This window comes from Periplaneta americana, chromosome 1 (assembly GCF_040183065.1).
Source record: "Periplaneta americana isolate PAMFEO1 chromosome 1, P.americana_PAMFEO1_priV1, whole genome shotgun sequence".
NCBI lineage: Eukaryota > Metazoa > Arthropoda > Insecta > Blattodea > Blattidae > Periplaneta > Periplaneta americana.
In genome coordinates this window covers 76,438,326-76,461,112 of record NC_091117.1, presented here as the reverse complement: position 1 = coordinate 76,461,112, position 22,787 = coordinate 76,438,326, and the positions used below count along the sequence as shown (strand labels likewise).

At 35.1% G+C, this 22,787-nt stretch overlaps 1 protein-coding gene across 5 annotated transcripts in view; it reads left to right on the top strand.

The window, feature by feature from the left end:
* LOC138696746 (SET domain-containing protein 9-like) overlaps window positions 1-22,787 on the top strand; it is a 135,419-nt gene that overhangs the window by 72,872 nt on the left and 39,760 nt on the right. For 2 of the 5 annotated variants that reach the window (XM_069822135.1, XM_069822124.1), the window contains 4 exons: window positions 13,391-13,493; window positions 17,035-17,182; window positions 21,108-21,231; window positions 21,683-21,806. In XM_069822135.1, the coding sequence (XP_069678236.1) occupies window positions 13,414-13,493; window positions 17,035-17,182; window positions 21,108-21,231; window positions 21,683-21,806 (476 nt within the window). In that variant the 5' untranslated portion in view covers window positions 13,391-13,413. Of the gene's footprint in view, window positions 1-5,497; window positions 7,389-13,390; window positions 13,494-17,034; window positions 17,183-19,147; window positions 19,323-21,107; window positions 21,232-21,682; window positions 21,807-22,787 lie in introns of those variants that run through there. The other 3 variants (XM_069822114.1, XM_069822149.1, XM_069822141.1) reach the window with 3 other exon arrangements.

The following is a 22,787-nucleotide window of genomic DNA, read 5'->3' as shown; positions in this document are numbered from 1 at the left end:
TTCTGGATGACTTCTGTTTCTACTAGACCCGGAACTGTCTTTTTCAAGGAACCAACAATAGTCTCCAAGCATGCTGGATGATCTTCCTTTATATCGCCTTTCCATTTCAGATATGTCTTGATAAAATCTTTCCCCATGCTCATCGCTTACCGCTCCAAGGTTAAAAGGAAAGAAATTCAAATGAGAATGTAAAAAGTGTATTTTGAGAGACATATTACACCCCATTTTCTCATATGCACTTTACATAGTTTCCACAACAAGTTCTATGTACTTATCTGCCCTAGAATTTCCAAGGAAATATGAACAAGCATATTTAAAAGCGCGCCATGCCATTTTTTCTGTAACGGAAAGTTTTTCCTCAAACCAAGAGTCAGCTATAACTTTGTGAATTTGTGAACCGATGAAAATGCCTCTTTTAATTTGCCTTCGCTGAAACTGGTAAACTTTTCTCTTAAATATTAAAAACCACACCTTTGTTTGTTCATTACGTAGACCTCACTTTGAACTGTTACGAAATTTACTGAATAGAAGGGACCAATACCTGTTTATTTATTAGAAGTACAAAAGAACATGCCAACAACCATAAGAAACCAGAAATAATTTATAAACTTATAAAATGCATTTGCTTTTGTTTTGGTTTACAACCCCCAACCCGCGCCAGATGTTTCCTGGGGGAACACTTATCGAAAAGTGAAATCATAGTCTATCTTAAAAATCTTACGTGATACGAAGAAGAGAGATGCATTTTCGAATTCAGCACACACCAAACAATAAGGGACACATTGTTTTAAGTTGGAGCAAAATTCTTGTCGTTCAGTGTAATTAAAGATTTACGTTAGTAGGAACTGGAATTTTCCCTTGCTGAGATAATAGGAATTGTTAGCTTTCCTTAGGAATGTTACCGAATTCTGTGAAACACACCAACCTATCGACAATCATTTTGGTTATGGGCTCTTGAATTTTTCCCTTTTTTCATGTTTTACGTAGAGCTAAGTATTTTTCCTCATTTGATATGGGAGAGATAACTTGGGAATTAACCGTCACATAAAAATGTAACCCCCTCTCGCAGCTCTGGATTAGCAGGTAAACGCGCCTACTGCCTGAGCTACGCCACGGCTTGTGGAACTATTTAATTAAATTAGAAATTCGCTACAAAACCTCACTGCTCTGTTGTAAAAAAAATAGCCAGTATTATGCTGTAATTACTCGTATAACTAGAAAACTATGCTGTCCGTTGCCGATAAAGCCAAAAATTAAGGTTCTGCATAGTACGCATAAACTCACGAGAATTTGTACATCAATTCTGAGACAGAATCCCTCAAAGAAACTATGCATGAACGTTGATGTTCAAAATATTCTGGCAAAAACTTAGCAATAAAAGTTTGTCTCTTTGAAAGTAATTATTAACTTGCATTAACGGTATAAAATCACATCTACATATTCAAACGTCCAATAAAAACTTAAAGATAGCTTTTTAAATAATAGTTTGAATATGAGTGTCTAAAAATACATAAGTCACTATTGACAACTTCAGCATTTTGTCGTTATTTAAATTTTCTTAACATTTAATGCAGTAAAATCTATGACGGCACATGTTGATTCCGTAGAAAATTTTCCATCTTGGCAGGTTTCCTTCTTATAAAGGATTGCTTAAATTTTTATATAATTTAAGAAACATACAAAAACAACTTACGCCACATATGAATATGAATTTTTACGGCTAATACTTGTTCAGAAGACGTATTACCTGTTCAGAACTCATCTCCTGATTCTTAATGTAACTTATTTTTCACGACATTGTGGTTGTATCTACTTTCTTGGTACATTTTATTTAAAATAAAAATAACAGACTACACGCTTAAAATCAGTACTTAGGGGAATATGGGGCAGGACGGGGAAGGGGGAAGGACGCGGTATAGCCTCTATCTTCCCAACAAGTAGTGCAATCTACCGAATTTTTTTTTAGAACTTCGTCAACTCATGTAAATATATCATCACACAACACTTACTGCCATTCCTTGCATCTGTTGTATGTTATTCGGTTGCTGCATTATATTGTATCATTCATTTGCAACTTTAAAGTGTTCTCTTGTCACACGTAAGTAGAAATGAGATTTATTTAGATAAACTATTTTAATGTCATATTATAGAGTGCTTACCTGGCTTTTAATTCCGAAACTTTCTTAAATTTCGTGCGTTATTTTTCCTGCCAATACCTCATAACTTATAAATTGTGACTATGGGGCAAAACGGGGTGGGGCATAACAGGGCAGTACGTCCTGCCCCACGTCATATTTAATTAAATTTCACCTCCTGTAATGGGTTGTTCGTTCTGATGTTTGTCAGAAGAAGGTTGGATTAGATGCATATCATGTCTGAAATGGGCTCACAATTGTTGCGCAGGAGTAGACAGTGAAGACGAGGATGCCACACACATTTGCGTATTTTGCGAATGACTTTTTCTGAAGTAAACTTGTAAAATGTTGTAGTATTCACACTTTCAGTATATAATTTTTGTCACTTTTGCCATTTAATTATTAAAAAAAATAGATACCCCATTTTGCCCCATACGCGGGGCAGAACGGGCCAAAACACACATTTCGAAAAACTAATTTATTTTAAGGTTATAATGACCGGATTTCTCTCGAAGTGCATATCTTTTTACTTGTTTACAGTGTAATAAAAGCATATATGTCATAAAACCCATACATTTACATTATTTGATACCATATAAAAACATTCAAACATTAACTACCCCGTCCTGCCCCATGTTCCCCTACGTACGCTTCAGTACACATTTAAATAAAATTATACTGACGTACTGAGTATATGAAACAAATTAGTATTGCTGCAATGCCTTCTCTATATTTGTGCAATTAAAAATAAATTTCCGTCTTATTCATACAAAAACCAACCAATGGTCCTTTAAAACCATTCCGTTTCCGCGTTACGGAAGTTTCCGGCTTAGGCATAGGCCTATATAAGTCGTTTTCATGTATAATCTTTCATTCTGAGAGATTTCCTTCTTATAAAGGTTCCGTCATAGCAGATTTTGCTGTATTTGAAAGTACTGAGTGATTTTTTTTTATTCATGACAACATTTAATACACTGTTGAGGAAATTATAGCTACTTGGAAGTTTAAGATAGAGTATGTTCGACATGTCTTCATGCTTCTCAGTGACATGTCTCAAACCGAAATCAAATTTTAGTTTCAGTGGTTTGTGGAAGATCGGAAATTGCTCGTAGGTTGTTCTGAAACACCATAATTCCAAAGATAAAAATCGTAAGAGGTTAAGCTTGGAGACATTGGTGGCCACTCTTTACCTTTATCATACACCTCTGGGTAATCACGAGAACCACACGGTTTTGCAGGACTTCAACCAGGTACTCCAGGCTGATTCTGCGAAGCTTGCGACATTTTGCTGAAACCAACGTCTTTCAATAGAAATATCATACCATACAGTAAAGACACAAAATTATTCATGAAAATTCTCTGGTACCTATCATTTGTGACGTTTTGGTCATTTAATATTGGACTGAAGATTCCATAGGGAGATAATTGCATACCATACAGTAACTCTTGCCAGATGTGAACGTTTGGCAACACTACGTGTGATTTTTCTGTGACCCAGAATCTTGCATTTTTATATTCACATATGTTATCCGTTCAAATAGAAATGCGCCTCATCGGAAAACCAAATTCTTTGCACAATATGAGGTTCTTGTAAACATTTACTGAATACCATGGCCAGTCGAAGACAGCGTTTGGAGTCCGTGGTTGGCTGAGCTGAATATATTTATAAGGAAAGGCTGACATCGCTACCACATAGTACTATACGTCGTGACCATCTGCTGTTAAAGTTTACGTAAACTCTTCTTTCTGATCTATTACACACATTGAAATATTGACGACATGCCTTTTGGGTATTAACAATACAATTCCCACTCGTGCATACTGTTTCAGAGTTCTTTTCAGTACTGTATGTTTCCATTTTTGCAATCAGCTGCCAGCTAACTCTTCAAATCTCCCTCTATGATAGGAGTATCGAAAATAAACATAATGCCGCGCATCAGCGTCATTGCAAAGAAAACAAAATAGTGTTACGAATAAAAAATCACTCTGTAGGTTACATTTGAAGCATAAGTGTGATCAAAGAAAAATCAACAATAAAAAGACATGTCTAATAATAATAATAATAATAATAATAATAATAATAATAATAATAATAATCTATACTAATAATAAATCTGTAGCCGAAATTTTTCTGGTAATTTTCGATTTTCCAAAAATAATTGGTCCTAACATATATAATTAACCATCCTGAAACCGAAAATCGCATTTTTGAAATTTTTGTTTGTATGTCTGTCTGTATGTTTGTTACCTTTTCACGCGATAATGGCTGAACCGATCTATATGAAAATTGGGATATAAATTAAGTTCGTTGTAACTTAGATTTTAGGCTATATAGCATTCAAAATACTTTATTTAAAAGAGGGTTATAAGGGGGCCTGAATTAAATGAATCGAACTATCTCGCTTATTATTGATTTTTGTGAAAAATGTTAGATAACAAAAGTTTCTTTAAAAATGATTTCCGATAAGTTTTATTCTATACAAAATTTTGATAGGACTGATATTTAATGAGATAAATGAGTTTTAAAATTAAAATAACGCCATCTAAGACGGTGCAGTGAATTAAGAACAAATGACTTCGTCTATAAGGGGCCTTGGACAACAGCAATCGAAACAGGGGCCTTGGACATCAACAATCGAAAGCTATTAAACATAGCCTACAGAGAATGTTTCTGTGTTTGTATGAAGTAATATCAGAAGCTAAATTAACCGATTTGTATAATTAATTATTATTTCACCATTGGAAAGTGTAGTTTCTCTAGATGGACATAATGCTATAATGTTATTACAGTAACGTCTGAGTAAATCGAGGACAGGTAAGATTAAAATAGCTTCTTATGCACAGAAAATTTAATAGGCTATTTTGTATATTCGTTTTCTGTAATTCTTAAAATAATATTTATGTACACTCATTTTAATCTCAGAGAATTAACGAACAACGAGAGTGTATTGATTTAGTATGCAGTAATAGTACGTTAGCTTAGCAATCCATTATTTTATAATTCAAATTTTAACTATGCTCAATTGAATCGTGTTAAAATACATAAAATATATATGCAATAAATGCAATGCAAAAAAAAAATTGGGTAATGAGCGAAGCAGATTATCTTGCGCTGTTGTAAAAGTTGTTCCCTGGATCAAACGTCCTATTTTAATTATGTAATTACTTTATATTTATTTCTAACATGTGCAGCGGAGCGCACGGGTACGGCTAGTAATAATAATAATAATAATAATAATAATAATAATAATGTAGCTAGTCGGCGATGTATCCAATGGAGGGGGAAAGGAACTGGCCACCCTACCCAATTATCTCCTGGCCTAGTTACCTATATATATATATATATACATACTGGCTTTTTTAAGGAACCTGGAGGTTCATTGGCGCCCTCACATAAGCCCGCCATCGGTCCCTATCCTGAGCAAGATTAATCCAGTCTCTATCATCATATCCCACCTCCCTCAAATCCATTTTAATATTATCCTCCCATCTACGTCTCGGCCTTCCCAAAGGTCTTTTTCCCTCCGACCTCCCAACTAACACTCTATATGCTTTTCTGAATTTGCCCATATGTGCTACAAGCCCTGCCCATCTCAAACGTCTGAATTTAATGTTCCTAATTATGTCAGGTGAAGAATACAATGCGTGCAGTTCTGTGTTGTGTAACTTTCCCCATTCTCCTGTAACTTCATCCCTCTTAGCCCCAAATATTTTCCTAAGCACCTTATTCTCAAACACCCTTAACCTATGTTCCTCTCTCAAAGTGAGAGTCCAAGTTTCACAACTATAAAGAACAACTGGTAATATAACTGTTTTATAAATTCTAACTTTCAGATTTTTTGACAGCAGACTGGATGATAAAAGCTTCTTAACCGAATAATAACAGGCATTTCCCATATTTATTCTATGTCTAATTTCCCCAGTATCATTGATATTTGTTATTGTTGCTCCCAGATATTTGAATTTTTCCATCTCTTCAAAAGATAAATTTCCAATTTTTATATTTCCATTTCGTACAATATTCTGGTCACGAGACATAATCATAGACTTTGTCTTTTCGGGATTTACTTCCAAACCTATCTCTTTACTTGCTTGAAGTAAAATTTACGTGTTTTCCCTAATCGTTTGTGGATTTTCTCCTAACATATTCACGTCATCCGCAAAAAGAAGCTATTGATGTAACCAGTTCAATTCCAAACCCTCTCTGTTATCCTGGACTTTCCTAATGGCATACTCTAGAGCAAAGTTAAAAAGTACCGGTAAAGGTGATAGTGTATCTCCTTGCTTCAGCCCACAGTGAATTGAAAACGCATCTGACAGAAATTGACCTATATGGACTCTGCTGTACGTTTCACCCTAGATCATATATACCCAGATAAGTCGGCCTTATAGGCTTTGAGGTTAACAACTTTTGTCAGGTTTGCTATGCTGCCATGTAACAACATAAGGAGTCACGTCATAATTCCCATTTGAATTGCATTAGGGACTGTACTGCCATCTCGTGTTCGTTTACGGGGGACGGGTGGCGATCCTAGCGGTTGTTCTCTCCAAAGTGCTGCCGATTTTAACATAGCAATGAGTTATCTGTTACATATATGATATAGGGTTTCACTGAGACACATTTTAATTAATCGAATATCATATAAAACTTCTCTCCTAACCGAGTCATTATAATATGAGTCCAGGGTCCAGCGCCGAAAATTACCCGGTATTTGCTTTTAATAGGTTGAAGGAAAAGCTCGGAAAAAAACAACCAGGTAACTTGTCCCAACCAAGATTTAAATCCGGGTCCGCTCCTTCCACGGTCAGGCATACCAACCGTTACTCACCACAACAAGACAACATCGCTTACAGTTATAAAGAAGTGCAATGAATTAATCGTGGTATTTTGTTGACTGCTTTTAAGTTTTGGAGAATATTAGGGGATTTTAACATAGTGATGTAGTATTAATCTTTCATTAATTGGCTATGTTGTCGAACGTTATCAAACATCCACGATATAAAATTCCCGAGATTTATAGTAATACAAGATTATTTTAAACTTTAAGTAGTATATCTGAAGTAATTTTAATTGAATGTTATGTGATTAGATTATCTTTGTTTTTTTTTTTTCTGTTTATACACAAAATATAATCTGGATGTATGAAATCCTCGGAAGTTGTCCAACCTAACCTCTCAATGAGAGAACTAGTGTGAAGTCTATAAAATTGATTATAGAACACGTATATTATGTAAAAAAATTGTCTGTCTTGTGTAAGTTCTTAGATGTTAAGTTTTCTGCGTTTATCTGTAAGTTATGTGGTGAAATTATGTTGATGGTACTACAGGTTTTGACCTGTATTGTGGTACATGTAAAAAGAAAAGTGTTCAATAATAACAACAGAAATAGTGACAACAATAATTAGTATTTTCGTACTTATTTATGTTACCGATATCGTTCGTATCCACTATCCACTTCTTTCTGTATGACCTCCATCCAGCTATGCTTTAGTCTGGAAGTTTGGTTAGATTAGAAGCGGCCATGCAATGGTAAGTATTTCTCTACAGTTGCGTTACCACGTTAAAGTACAAATCTATTTACGTGCTTGGCTTCTAGTCAAGTCGTATGTACCGTAAACAAAAGAAAAATTGTGTGCCAACATCAATTTCGCACTGAAATAAGGGTGGAAAGTTGCTATGAAAGTGGTAGGCGGTGGAGAGGTGCGGACAGGCGGGTTCGCTCCGTCGAGGTGGAAGGGGTTGGTGGCAGGGAGGGGCAGCACATACATCTCATTTCCGTACGTTTCCTTAACTGATCACTGAGAAAAGGCGAGTTTTCGTAAGGCAAGTTAGGTTAGTTTAGACTTATACTGAAAGTTATCTAAGAATGTCACTGCCCCACTCAAACATTTCTCTCTCATTTTGTTTCGTAGTGTCTTTGTTGGAGGGGGGGTCCAATGCTATACACCTTCCTTTGGTAACGCTATTGTAAAGAATTAATGTACGTGTATACATTATTGTAAAGATTTACCTATGTATAACGCAGTGCACACTTGCACTTCAATAATTACGGTATCGATAAAGTAAATCATTACGAGTATATAAAACTCTGAGTATCATCTCTTACTTACTGTTATCAAAAATTTAGACACATGTTAATAATTATTAAACAATTTGCAGCGTATCCAAATTAGTGCACAGTCATTATGTTTAAGCCTGTAAAAACTGGAAACTTTAAAATTAAACTTCAATAGGCGTATTGTATTCAAGTACACTATCTCACATTTCGAGATTCTTTAGTAAAGCATATAGCCAAAAGAGAAAAGTGAACTATATTCAGGGGTGTTTTTCAGCCCTAGCAGGCCCTGGCGGCGACAGGGTACTGTTTTTCGAGGCTTGGTGGTGCCAAGGCACTTTTTATGAATTTGATATTGTAAAATTTTGCATTTATAAAAATTCATATTTTATTCATATTTAAACAATTTAATAGTGAGGTCTATTCTGCAGACCTAACAACCTCTTTTTCTAGATTCGAATTCATGTATTTTTGTCTGACATTTCATGAGTATTCCTGCGGAGATGATGATGATGATGATGATGATGATGATGATGATGGTGGCTGGAGTGACAGTGACGAAGACAACTACTACCAGCACTTCCGAAATCCCAGAGCTAGGCCACTTTTATGTTTAGAAATACACTACTGATTACATTAATGAAAAAAATAATATTCTTCATTATAGGTAGATTTAGGCTATTCATTTAGTAATCATCTTTCACAAAAAAATAATAAAAAATACGAGTGATTTCATAAGACCAGTATTTTTCCTGGACCAAATATACAATACAGTATTGTTACGAAGGGTCAGGAGCGTAAAATATGAGTATTTTCCCTCAATAAAAAATACAATATGGTGTTGTTACTAAATGGCAGTGATGTGCTGCCCCATAAGTATTTGTTCTCTGAAAAGAAAATTTTGATAATTCTTTGGAATTACCTTACCAAAAAAGAGGCAGATATCTATCCATATCCACCTACAGACCAAAATGCATAAATATAAGACATAGATCTATCAAAAGCCTGAACTAACCAAACCTAATCTGTCACTATACTTGACCTTAAGCTCACCACTTTCATAGCAACATTCCACCCTTATTCTGATGCGAAATTGACATCCCCGCTCAATTTGTATTTTGTGTACAATAGGCCTACGTATGACTCAACTAGAAGCCAAGTATGTAAATACATCCTGCCTTTCTTTGGTAACGCAATTGTAATAATAATAATAATAATAATAATAATAATAATAATAATTTATTTATTTAATCTGGCAGAGCTAAGGCCAGTAGGCCTTCTCTTCCGCCCAGCCAGACTACAATTGGTTACATAGTTATTACATTAATATCTAGACCATAAAACAACATGAAAGTTGGATAAGTAATGTTAGTGTGACAATAATAAACATTGGTAAGAAATAGTGATGATGATGATGATGATGATGATGATAATAATAATAATGAGATAATTTAAATATTTATTCTGTTATATATATATTGAGAAACCTGAAAGAGCTATTATTAACAAGGATTGTTAGAAAAATATTTCGTTAGTCTATTCTTAAATTGGTTTGATATCTGACAGTCCCTGACATTACTCGGTAGGGAATTCCAAAGTCGAGGAACAGCCACAGTGAAAGAAGATGAATATGAGGATGTTCAGTGGGAGGGAATGGATAATATTGAGGAGTGTTGTGATCGTGTGTCTAGGTTATGATGGGTGGATAAATTTTTAAAACGAGACGCAAGATAGACAGGAATGGAGAAATGCAATATGTGAAAGAGAGGGGAAAGACAGTGGATTTTTCTACGATCTTCTAGACGGAGCCAGGACAACATTTCAAGGAATGGTGTTACGTGATCAGCCCGGCGAATATTGCAGACGAAATGGACGCACATATTATGAACACATTGCAGTCTCTGCGCCGAAGTAACGCTTAGATCAGTAAACAGAATATCACAGTAATCGAAGTGGGGCATCACGAGCGTTTGCACTAACATTTTTTTTCATGGAAAAGGGTAGAAAAGTCTGCAATCGCCTAAACGAGTGGATTAATGAGAATACTTTTTTGCAGGTTTCTGCAACTTGAAGGTTCCAATTTAAACTTTTATCCATATAAATACCTAGATTCTTTACTGATTCACTGAACGGAATTTCGGTGCCATATATTTTAATTGGGGATAAATTTGGTATGGTAATAGTACTTAACAAATGTGAATGGGCCACAATGATTGACTGTGATTTTTCTGGATTTAGTTTAAGTCGGAATTTCCGTGTCCATGTTCAAATTGAGTCGATATCGTCATTAATTTTAGTTATTGCATCATTTATTTCGTCAGTGTGGAATTTTATATATATTTGAAGAGCGTCTGCATAGAGATAGTGTTGGCAGTACTTTAGAGATTCTGATATGTCGTTGATATAAATTGTAAATAGTAAAGGGTCAAGAACTGATCCCTGACCTCACGGCTTGCCAAGAGGAAGAACGATTTCCAGCTATCACACTTTAGTAAAGAAATAATAAAAATTTTGTTCCCTGAAGTTTACTTTTATTCTATTAACGTTATACTGGTTGCTGGAACTATTATATTTATCTATATTTGTGGATGGTGTCCATTAATAGACAAAAACATCTGGTCATTCTAGATGTAGATGTATGTAGTAATAATTATGACTATATTGAAGTATCGGGAACTTAGTACCATATTTAACCTTCCATTAGGTGTGTCAGTTTGCTGAACACCATTAGTCACTTTAGGTCTGTCATTGGTAATTATTTTTATTTTGAGAGAATATATTTTATTGTAAATATTACATGTGTACAGAAGAAGCATGATAAAATGTCTTTCTTCAAAATTATACTTGAAATAAAAGATAAGCACAATATAATATCTCCAAATTAAAAACTCCATGTAAAATAAGTACAATGAATAAACTTGACAATTAATCAGATTCACTGATATTTCTTTTTCTGCACTGTCCACAAGTAGACATTTTTCGCAAATTATTGTTGCATGTATTTTGGCAAGACCCATTAAAGACTTTGATACTGTACAGCATTTACTTGACTTTGATGATATACTGGCAAAATCCACAAAAGCCGTGAAATGCAGGTAGCTGTTTGTCAACAATGACATTTTGACTGAAAAAATAATATGTCTTACACTGACAGCAGTTGTGTGTATTGGGCATTGGGGAAGTCCGTGGTTCAGGTAACACAGAGGTTTCTCTGGGAGCTCTGGTTCCCCTGTGTCATCTCAACAAATCGCCAACATCTCATCTCATCATGGATGTAGAGTAGACTAACCTCCTTGGCACATCGTGGGCAAGGACTCTGTTGGTAAATTGGTCTTCATATGGGTGAATGACGAACAGTCGAGTATCAGCCATTAGTGGGAGGGAAGGGGGAAACAGTCAAAACCAATATATTTCACCAGGAATGAGAATTGTTTTCAGATATTGCCATTCTAGAAACATTATAGATATCAAGGTCATCTGTTGTCCATAAGTGCTAATGTTCTGGTGTCCACCATGAAATACTCCTGCAAGACACAAGAAACCCAAAGAAGCTTTTAATTCAGGTACATCTGTCTATAGTCCCTCTTGAGAGGAGGGCCACGGGCTGGGGAATGGCCTCACACTCGCATGTAGGGCACTTGGGTGGTGCCATTGTATTATCCAGGATGGAATGATGTGCATGTCCTAAGGGTTCCATGCTACGGATTCCCCTGCGGGTGCCTGCAAACTCCCCTGCAGCCTACAAAATTCTTTACCTTTCTGCTTAGGCCTTATGGCTGTCCCTCAACCCTGGTCCCACAAGCTATCATGAACCCAGGGGAGAGCCTATGGTACATAGCACTACCGCCAGCAACTAATGATCATATACCACAGGGTCCAAGTTTGATGCCAACCTACAGTCGACTCTAAATCGAACACAAACTCGAAATATGGGAAATAAATGTCTGTTTTAGTCCCTTGTTAATATTTGCAGTTTCGTTTATTATGTCTGCTATTTTAATTCCTCACTTTCTTTTGCAAGCTAATAGTTTTCAAAACTTACTTGCAGGAGCAAAACATTATGATCAGCTTGCTTAAATCCTGATGGATATTTACTTTACATTTTAACTAGATATGGCACCAGTACTTGAAAGTTTGTGTGGTTGAGTTCCCTTGAGAGAATGAAGAAGACAAGAGATAAAATCTCAAAATGATGAGAATTTAGTCATCATCATCAACTTCATAATAGTGATTAGACAATGATACCTGTTCCATCTTCACAATGATGTTTCAGATCCATCTTTTCCTTGGATGCTTGACATCTCTTTTGCCTGTAGCTTTTCATATAGATACGAGGGCTGGAATTCTTTTTTAACTTATTCGATTTAAATGGGTTCTTCAGTTTTCTTTATATTCTTCTATGTTTTCTTTTCGAACTATATACATTGAGCTATTCTCCTATATTTACATTCCTTATCTGATCTCTTTTTTGTACAATACTTAACCTTATGTAGGAATGTGATTAAATTCAAAAAATCATCTCGCAAATTCTTAAAGATTCCCTGCAGATTATATAGATTCATTTATACCACTCAGAAGGCCTTAATTAAGGATATGCTAATTTTAAATAAAACCTTTTATTTATAAGTATAATTTTATAGTCATCTTCTAAGATTTTATTTTATAATTGATAATCAATGGTGCTTAATTATTACATTTTAATTTTATAACGATATTCATATTTAATTGATTATATTTCTTTGCTATTAATTTCCGGATCCTCTTGGTCATTCTTAATTAAGGCCGGACGAGTTATTTCTCTCTCTCTCTCTCTCTCTCTCTCTCTCTGTTTCATTACAGAGTTATTAAATAGCTATTAGAGGTAGTTTTTAAAACTACACATTTTGTACTTTGTTGACTATAATAATGAAGAGATACAGTTAATTGGTGTAACTTTTCATCAGTGGGGGTAACTTTGTGTCACTTCTAATTTCGTTATGTAAGTGATTGGTAGATATTCCATCTGTTTACAGTATTTTGTACAGTATTGTAACTTTCTACTTACAAAAGTATTATAAACAGATGACACTGGTCAGATAATGGTACAGTGTTACTGTAACTGATAAAAAGTTATTCACAGTTGATTGTATGCAAAACAGAGGGCACATTTTTAATAATTATTTATTACTATTAGTGACATAACACACTTTTTTTTTTTTAGGATTATTGTGTGTGAAAAGATAAATGTTGACCAGTCTAGTGAGGAAATGGAAGAGGTATCGTTACCGTTTTGTTCCTTGGATTGCATTCAACCTTAAAAACAGGTAAAATGTTGGGAAAAGCAAGCTTTAACTGTGTTTAAGTGTAGAATGGGTAAATGTTGTAAGATTTTAGTTGGCATTATGTTTATGGGTTATTCATGAAGTAAGTCCGTCAGAGCCTCTTCATAAATCAGAACTTAACTTCTAGATTCTTTAAGTTTGATTAATTTTTTTAAATTGTACATTTATGTGTTTAATTGGTAATTTATTTATTCAAATATTCACTTCTTTATGTTGTCATATAAGTTGAGTTTCTAAAGGCATTAATTAGATTATCATATGCATGAAAAACATTAATCCAGTGACACCGAAAAATTCGGAGACCTCATTGGCCCATTGACTCATTAACAAGTAACAACATATTTGTCTACATCTACACATACTGTCACGTCTTTACATCACTCAGAACAAACAGTAGCTTAGCTAAATTTTTGAAATGAAACTTCTTCCAACATGGTATGAGTCAAATGCTGCAAAACAAAATTCTGTGACATACCTTTAAAAAGTTCTTACGTGTTGTTACTATGGATTGTGTACATTGCTATGTAATTGCATAAATAAAATTCTTGATGTTTGCGGTTTTCCATCAGTGTACACAAATTAATGCATAAATGAGTGGGAGTGGTGCTGCCGACGGGCAGTGCATCTTCTGTGTAGTGTTGTGATGTTATGCAGTCAAAACCAGTGAGTGAAATTATATTTTGCTAGAAAATATGTCGAGATCAGGGCATCAAGAAACGAGAGCATGGCATAAAAAAACATCTCAATGAACCGCTGAAAATTGAGTCAAAAAGGAAAAAGAGTAGACAGAAACAAGTGCGAGAATACAGGGCAAGGAAAAAGGTATTTTCTAACTCCTCTTCTGCAGTTATATTACGAAGTGTCAACGATCTAGTGAATGTTCCTACAGCAGCAACAATGAGTACAATGCTTGATCCAGCATGTATCAGTGATTTAGGACTAAATCGTAGTTAACTGTATAAAGGCTTTAAATAAAATGAAAATGTTCATTAATATTTGAAAATAGATTTATAAACAATCAGTTTGGTTTTGTATGCTTCATTTTTAAATTCAGAAGTGTAATGAGTATAAAACTATTAAATTTAACTCTAATTTAACGTCTTTCATTGCATGAATATTTAAAAAGATTACTACAGAGTTACAACTTATGAAGCTTCATTTCTGCCATGTATATAGGCTACATAGGCCTACTCTTTTTTAATGTATCACGTACAATGTGTGAAGACTAGTATATTACCTGGTTAGAGCCATCTTTTGATTAAAAGAGCCAGTGAATTAAAGAAAACTGGATATCTCACCTCTTTCGCCCAATATTTCAGGAAAATTTGTTGAAAGGTTTGGAGATAAAGTTTAATGGGGATTTAGAAAATTAAATTATGAACATTGCGAATTCATGCAATTGCTAAGTAGGCCTAAAGTTCTGAGCTAAATATAGCAACAATGAAATGAAATGAGTAAATTGTCTTGAAAACGTAACACTTGTGCTAAGTAAGGGGGAGCGGAAAAATTTCGCAGTCTGAACTCTGGATGGGCACTAGCTTACCAAAGCTCAGTATATCTGAAGGTTCATTGTAAAAAATCTTATTAAATCATCAAAGGGATTGTCATCTTAATTTGTTGTGTGTTTATATAATTAGTGTACAGCAAAACCCATATTGCGTGATGTTGTGTTCATGTATGTGCAATGGTGAAGGTATAAAGATATTAGAATTCTTATTTAAGGGGAAACTATGATGAAATAATAATGAAAAATTAAGAAAATCCACTTTTTTATTTTTATGTTCTTAATTATATTTGAACATTCTAGTTTCATGATATGGTTTCATTTTCATTTCAGAGCCCTTCAAACTGTGTCACGTGACTTTTATATATTGTAATAGAGAAAAAAAGAAATTGCAAAAGCATCGGAAAATTCAACATAATAATCCCAAACAGGATTCGAACATGATGCAACATCTGTTTGTGAGTCCATCTCGCTGCAGTAGGGGTCAAAAATTACAAAATGCTTCCTATGGCTATACAGACAAACTCCATTCTAATCCAAAACCTTCACTGTTTTAAGGTACCATCCCATATAATAAAATGTGCCCAATCATACGTTGCGTGAATGAGTTGAGAGAATTTTTTTTTCTAATGCTGCTTTCTCGACTTTAAAATTTTAAGCAGTTTTTTTAATAAAGAAAGCTCTTTGCACAACAGTTATTGTCTGATTGGTCTAAAACTTCTCACAGAGATCAATTGAATGTTGATAAGTGAAATTTAATTAGCATTCATATGAAATATTAATATTAAGTTCCTTCTGGGGATATCAATATTGCACTTAGATTAAAATATGCTGTAATGGTAAATTCATGAAATTTTCAAAATTTATTGTGACTCTCTATTTACACTGAGCTTCAAAAAGCTAATTACTTTTTATTTCCGTGACTATTTTCAAGCTTGTGAGCAAATATGAACTAAGAAATTTTGAAACCTTTGTCGCAAGGAGCCTTTTTAGTGATGTCAATATAAAATATATTAAAAACAATATAATTTCAAAACGATTAGCTCATACTTACTTACTTACTGACTTTTAAGGAACCCGGGGTTCATTGCCGCCCTCACATAAGCCCGCCATTGGTCCCTATCCTAGGCAAGATTAATCCATTCTCTATCATCATATCCCATCTCCCTCAAATCCATTTTAATATTATCTTCCCATCTACGTCTCGGCCTTCCTAAAGGTCTTTTTCCCTCCAGCCTCCCAACTAACACTCTATATGCATTTCTGGATTCGCCCATACGTGCTACATGCCCTGCCCATCTCAAACGTCTGGATTTAATGTTCCTAATTATGTCAGGTGAAGAATACAATGCGTGCAGTTCTGTGTTATGTAACTTTCTCCATAACGATTAGCTCTAATGGCACCAAATTTTTTTACAGATGATAATATTGTAGGCATGTTTATGTAGTTTAAAATTCATAAATTATGGATGAAAATTGTAGAAGTTTTCAAAATTACATAAGTGTCCCCTTAAGTTAAATGCAAAAATTAACTTTGGAAGAAAGAGGATGCCACTTCGGAAAACCCATATCTCATCTCTTGGTACTGAAACTTACTGAAGGATATGTTTATGTGTTTCGATTAGTGGAGTAGTGCTTCAGATTTACTGTTTTTTTCCCTGCAAGAAAATTATATTCAAATAATTCATGAAAGATTCTCACATATTTTATTTAATAAAATATGTCATGTTACTATTCAAATAACATAAATACTTCTTCCAACTATATATAATTAAACAAACCTCAAGCAATTCAAATATTTAATGTATATTTGTACACTATAACAGTGCTGTACATTAAGTTTTGTGTGTCATTTCATGAAGAATAAAATAATCACTTTTACAAAAGTGTATTACGTACTAAGTACCTTTTAAAATGTTTGAAAAATTGAAAATGGCAACTTTAGCAATGCTAAATAACTTTCATGTTGTAAGAACTTGTGTAAATATTATTTAAGTAGTTTGTTCTGACTTGTTGCAGATCGAAAAGAGTTGTTAAGACAAGTAAGGAAGACAAAATCGTTGAAGATGAAGTTCTTCTCTCTACATTGTTACATCTATTGCCACGTCTCATATCTACAGTCAACACTACTCTCTCCCAGGCAATTGTGTCGCAGAAGAACATGAAGGTGAAAGTTTAGACAGTTTTTATGTTTGTTAACACTTTGACTGTCATACATAGAGGGTTATAGCCAAGATGTCCCCCACTACCATGAAAACTGGTTGGTGGGCGGAAATGATGCAAGTCCCAGCATTATGCTTCTTACTAGTACGGCGACAACACATGTTTATATGAAAGACTTTCGTGAAATATACGTGGAGAACGTGTTGCCGTAAATTCAGACATCATTTCCCCAGTGGTCCTGTGCCAAATAAGAAAACAATATACAGACTCGTAAAGAAATTTAACGAGACAGGCTCGGTTCAAAATAAGAAGCATCAAGTGAATAAACGGGTCTTAACTGAGGAAACATTAGCTGAAATAGGTTTTTGATTAGAATGAAGCCCTCAGAAATCTTTGCGCAGATTAGCCCAGGAAATAGGGGTGTTCAAAAACCTCAGTTCAACATGCCTCTAAACTGTTGAAGTTAAAACTATACAAAACCCATATAGTGCATCACATAAGTGAAAATTATCATTATCATCATCATCATCTACTTCAAGGTGGACCAGTTCCGGTCCGTTCTGACTCAGAGGTCGTCTTCCCATCATAGTCGTGGTGGACCAATACTTCATTTTATTTTTGGTGTGTATTCATAAAGGCATCTAGCTGGTCTGTATAGTGTCATTCTTTATTTATGTTGGAACAATTTTTTTTATTTTCTCGAATCATACTATTTAAGTCAGTTATATGCAGCTTATCTCGTATAACATCATTCCATACTTGGTCTCTTAGGGTATATCCAGCTACATAACGTAAGAACACATAAGTGAAAATGAATTACAGAAATCTGGGAATGTGATGAAGCAATGTCAAGTATGCTTGAATGCCGAAGGTCACCATTTCCAGCAATTACTGCAATAAGGTAAGCCTTTTATTTCAATATTATGAGTTTTATTTTGCCGCAAATTACAGTCACAATGTGGTGGGAGACAGACGGCCTGTATAGCATGCTGAGGCTGCAAGGCCACTGGTAGTGAGTGGACGTCTTGGCTCGAATGCTCTGTATATGTATAAATCATAAAAAGGGCCAAATGAACTGAACGAGTTTTGGATCACTCTCTACAATTGCATTTTGAGTTATAACTCCATTTGGTTCTGTGTGAATTTTATCAATTCAGAAGGCTTAAAGACAAAGTGTATAGGAATAATCCTCATATCTTAGATAAGGAAACTATTGACATTTCACACAAACTGCGTAGAATTTCGAAGAATATTCTTTGAATGCATGACAATCAGATTGTTATTATTTTCGGCATTTATTCATTGCTGTAGGAAAGAGATGTCAAAGTTATTGCCAAAGTTAGTGATTTTGTACAAAGAATCTTTTGTACATAATGATTTAGTTAAATAACTTAATACAGATTTTATTATTGTATTAGTATAAAAAAAGTTGTGTGAATAAAATATTTTCAAAAGCAATAATTTGACACTAATGTACGACGATTTGTCCCAAGCAAATGGTACCAGTAAGTTAATTTTCGTCCCAATTTTTTTGTCCCAGAGATGTTAGTTCCTTCTTGTCCACACCTGAAATGGTTAGTGCGTCTGACCGCGAAAGCAGGTGGCCCGGGTTCGAATCCCGGTCGGGGCAAGTTACCTGGTTGAGGTTTTTTCTAGGGTTTTCCCTCAACCCAATTTGAGCAAATGCTGGGTAACTTTCGCTGCTGGACCCCGGACTCATTTCACCAGCAAACAAAAAGTCCATCATTTGTGGCTGAGGGGTTAGAAAGTCTAACTTCGAACCCAGAGGTCCTGGGTTCGATTCCTGGTCAGGACGAGTTGCTTGGGTAAGGTTTTTTCGGGATTTTTCCCTCACTCCTATGGATTAATATCAGATAACTTTATCAGGCGATTGGAACTCCACTCATCTTCGCCACTTCCTTTCCTCCCCCATCTTCCTTTCCTCATCATCCTGTTTCTGGTTTTTCAGATCACTCTACCGGTGGCCTCCCGGAGCTGCTGACTCTCTCGACCGGCCTCCATGGAATGTAGTTCAACGATGTTGGATGGCTTCTGCAATGGCACCCTAGGCGGACCTACTCAGGGGAGGAGTTTCGCCTCGAACTGACAGGGAGGCCATGGGGGAATTTTCCGAAGCAGGAATGGTATATGAATTCTGTCGGCTGTAGGAACCAGTCGTTAAGGGAGTCATGTGGTTAGGGTTGGTGTGCATAGGGGATCTGTGGCATGAAACTCATTTCATATCAAGGGTTAGCGCAATAGATCTCAATAGGTCGCAATTCTGGGCCATCCGTGCCCCCTCTCATTTAAATTCCATTCCATTCCATTCTTTCTTTTTTGTATCCCAATTTTTTAGTCTCAAATGCCTGTACGTCCCAAACTGAAGTTAAGGTAATTTGTATATTTTATGAAATTCTGATAAAATAAAAATTACAAATGATGTAAAAGTGTACTAGCTTTATTTGATTCAAGTACTGTACATATATCAGATTAAATGTCCTGAAACAGCATGTCCCAAAGCACGTAAGTACTTTGTATGTAATTTCACCATTATCCTTATACAGTACTCATTATAACGATGTACAACTCTTTGCACCTTACAATCTACAGTTACATGAATTTTTCTTCTCTTCCTTGGAGATCCACCAACTTCAACATGCAGGAGTTCTCTGGCCACTGCAGATGTCTCCTTTTGTAATTTATCTAGGAACTCATTAATTGATGGATGTGGTTTTCCCATGATTTGATTTATTTTGTTATTCCAACCTTCCACGGGGTTTGTCATTCTGGGAAGTCCAACCACAGCACGTTCATAACAGTTCCAAATTCTAATTGGGAACAGTGTTGGTTGATAACCCCTTCCTCTATGCTGGTCATGGAGGAAGTTGGATTTAACATGGTCAAATATGGAAGTCAGAACAGGATCAGCAGTTTCTTTCAAAGTGACAGATGCATTTTTCACATCTTGCCCATTATCAATCTCATTGAAAGGAATGAAAGCCAAAGATATTATCGAATGAAACTGGGAACGAATGTTGTTGTTATTTTCTTTCATGTACACTTGAGTGAGACCTTCACTTTGTAATTTACGCCACAAGATCTGTTCGAAATGGAATAGGCAGCCTACAACAACCTACCCCCATCAGGAGCATGTGTGTGCTCTTTTTCATACAGTACTTCTAAAATATCTATAGCCAAATGTAATCGACCTGAACACTGTTCTTTCTTCTCATAACTCCATTCGATTTTAACATCTCCTTCCCTATGTTTTGTGTATAAGAACCCATTGTGAATGAGTTTGAGTTTCCCCCTTGGCCGGTCCATTTACAGCAGATAATTTTGTAATTTGCACTTCCAATTTAGAAACCTATTGATTTGTAATGCTATAGCAACGACAACAAGTACTGTATTTTTAAGCAACAATGTTGTATGAGTTCTGAGAATACTCTTAACCATAACATATAGGGTTGTCGTTATATTTGTATCTAACGAGTGGAATGAACAGAAATGTGAGACAGAAGATTTGGAACAAAAGTGTCTCATTTTGGTCCCAGTCGCATGGTACAAACATTAATTTGGTACGAAAACTTGTGTGATTTGTTTGTGACAAAATAATTCCTGGGATGATAGTGACCTGGGATGAACTGCTTGGGACGAAAAGTCGTACTACTACTGTATTTTACACATACCTGTACCTTGATAGGGGAGCTTCATACCTGACTAGCAATTTATACCGAGAGAAATGATGCTTTGAAGTCAATCAGAAAATTAAACCAGATAATTCAGCACTGTTATTATATTGTATAGTCTTCGCTTAACTGGAACTGGAATGAGATAAAATCACCTACTCTTGCTATAAGATTATGATGAACACTCATAGCCAATTGATACTGTTGGTTTCAAAATAACGTAAGTGTGTTTCTTTCCAGATCACAGAGTCTGTTCTTGGATTCTGCATCATGCGGAGTCCTAGCAACGTTCCAGGAGCTGGACAGGGAGTTGTGATGAAGTCAGGAAGAGCAGACAGCGGGAAACTAATTGCTCTTTATCCTGGTAAATGAATAATGCTTAATCATTTAATTAAGTATGAAATTTGTACCCATCAGTGTTATGTTTTGGAGATGCAGAATGCATATTCTATTGAATAATCCAACCATTTATTAGCATGATGGCTATTTATTCACAACATTCCCTTTTTCTTCATATCTGCCAACTGTGTTATAATCTGTATCACCACCCTTATCTTCACTTCATGCATTTTCATCCATATCTTCATCTTCACTACCTCAATCACATCACCACCATCTTCATCTTCATTTTCATCATTATCATTATCATTATCACCACCGTCGCTGCCGCCACCACCACCACCACCACCACCACCACCGCCACCACCACCATCACCACCACCACCACCACCACCACCATTGCCATGATATAATGTACTTAATATATGTGCAACCAATTACATTAAATATTGAAATATATCATTTAACTTTTATAGGAACATTGTATCAGCCTTACGAACCAATTTTACTGCCTTCCATTGGCAATGCTTTCGTTTTCCGATGTGTGGATGGAATTCATGTTGATGGCAATGATCGGCGAATATCCAGAATGATCTACAAGTAGGCTTTATTATTATTATTATTATTATTATTATTATTATTATTATCATCACCACTATCATCATCATCACTATCATCAGCATCATCATCATCATCATCATCATCATCATCATCATCATCCTCTTTCTTCTCCTCATTGTCATTATTAGTACTTTTAAACTTCCAGTGCAGAATGAATGAGAATATAAAATGATTAATGTTTTAACTTAACGCATCATGTTTGAGGTACAACAGAGAAAAACTGTAATGTTTTGACATGAAAAGTTTATTCTTACATTACATGTGGAAACGTATGCCTCGTGGTTTTCCACGTAGTCTGTTTTGCTTTGTTCTCTGTTTAGTGTGTCTCGAGGTTTTCCACATAATACTCTTGGAAATATTAGGCACATATATATATATATATATATATATATATATATATATATCTCAAATAAAATACACGATATTGTCAGAAGAAATATATTTTTTTTTGCTTTAATTCGAGTACAGATGTTTCGTGCAATTGCTGGGATTTTTTTAAATCCGCTGAGAATTCTTTTAGATTTCTTTCAAGCTTTGTAGAAACATCTTTTGTTAGATAATGTTGAGAATTTGTTCTTCATTTTCTATAATGGAATGTTTGTTATGGCCAAATTCACACAAAAATGCTTAGATTAGAGACACCTGATTTTCACGAATGATTTTTATCACAAACTGCTGCTAATTGAGTGAGAGAGTTAAAATTGTTATAGATATGATCGAGAATTATTCTGTACACATTTTACTATTGTGACATTAAAAATAAGTACGAAATTAATGGGTCTGTCTTTCATGCATCATCGGCATCCCCCCCCCCCCAAAGTTCAAAGCTTGTAGAAAATTCAGGTTTATTGACGACAGAAAATTGTATATTGCATTGCAATGCTAAGACAAAATTTAATTATGATAATTAGAATCAATAATACAAATTAGAAATATGTTCTTGGAAAAATTAAACATTGG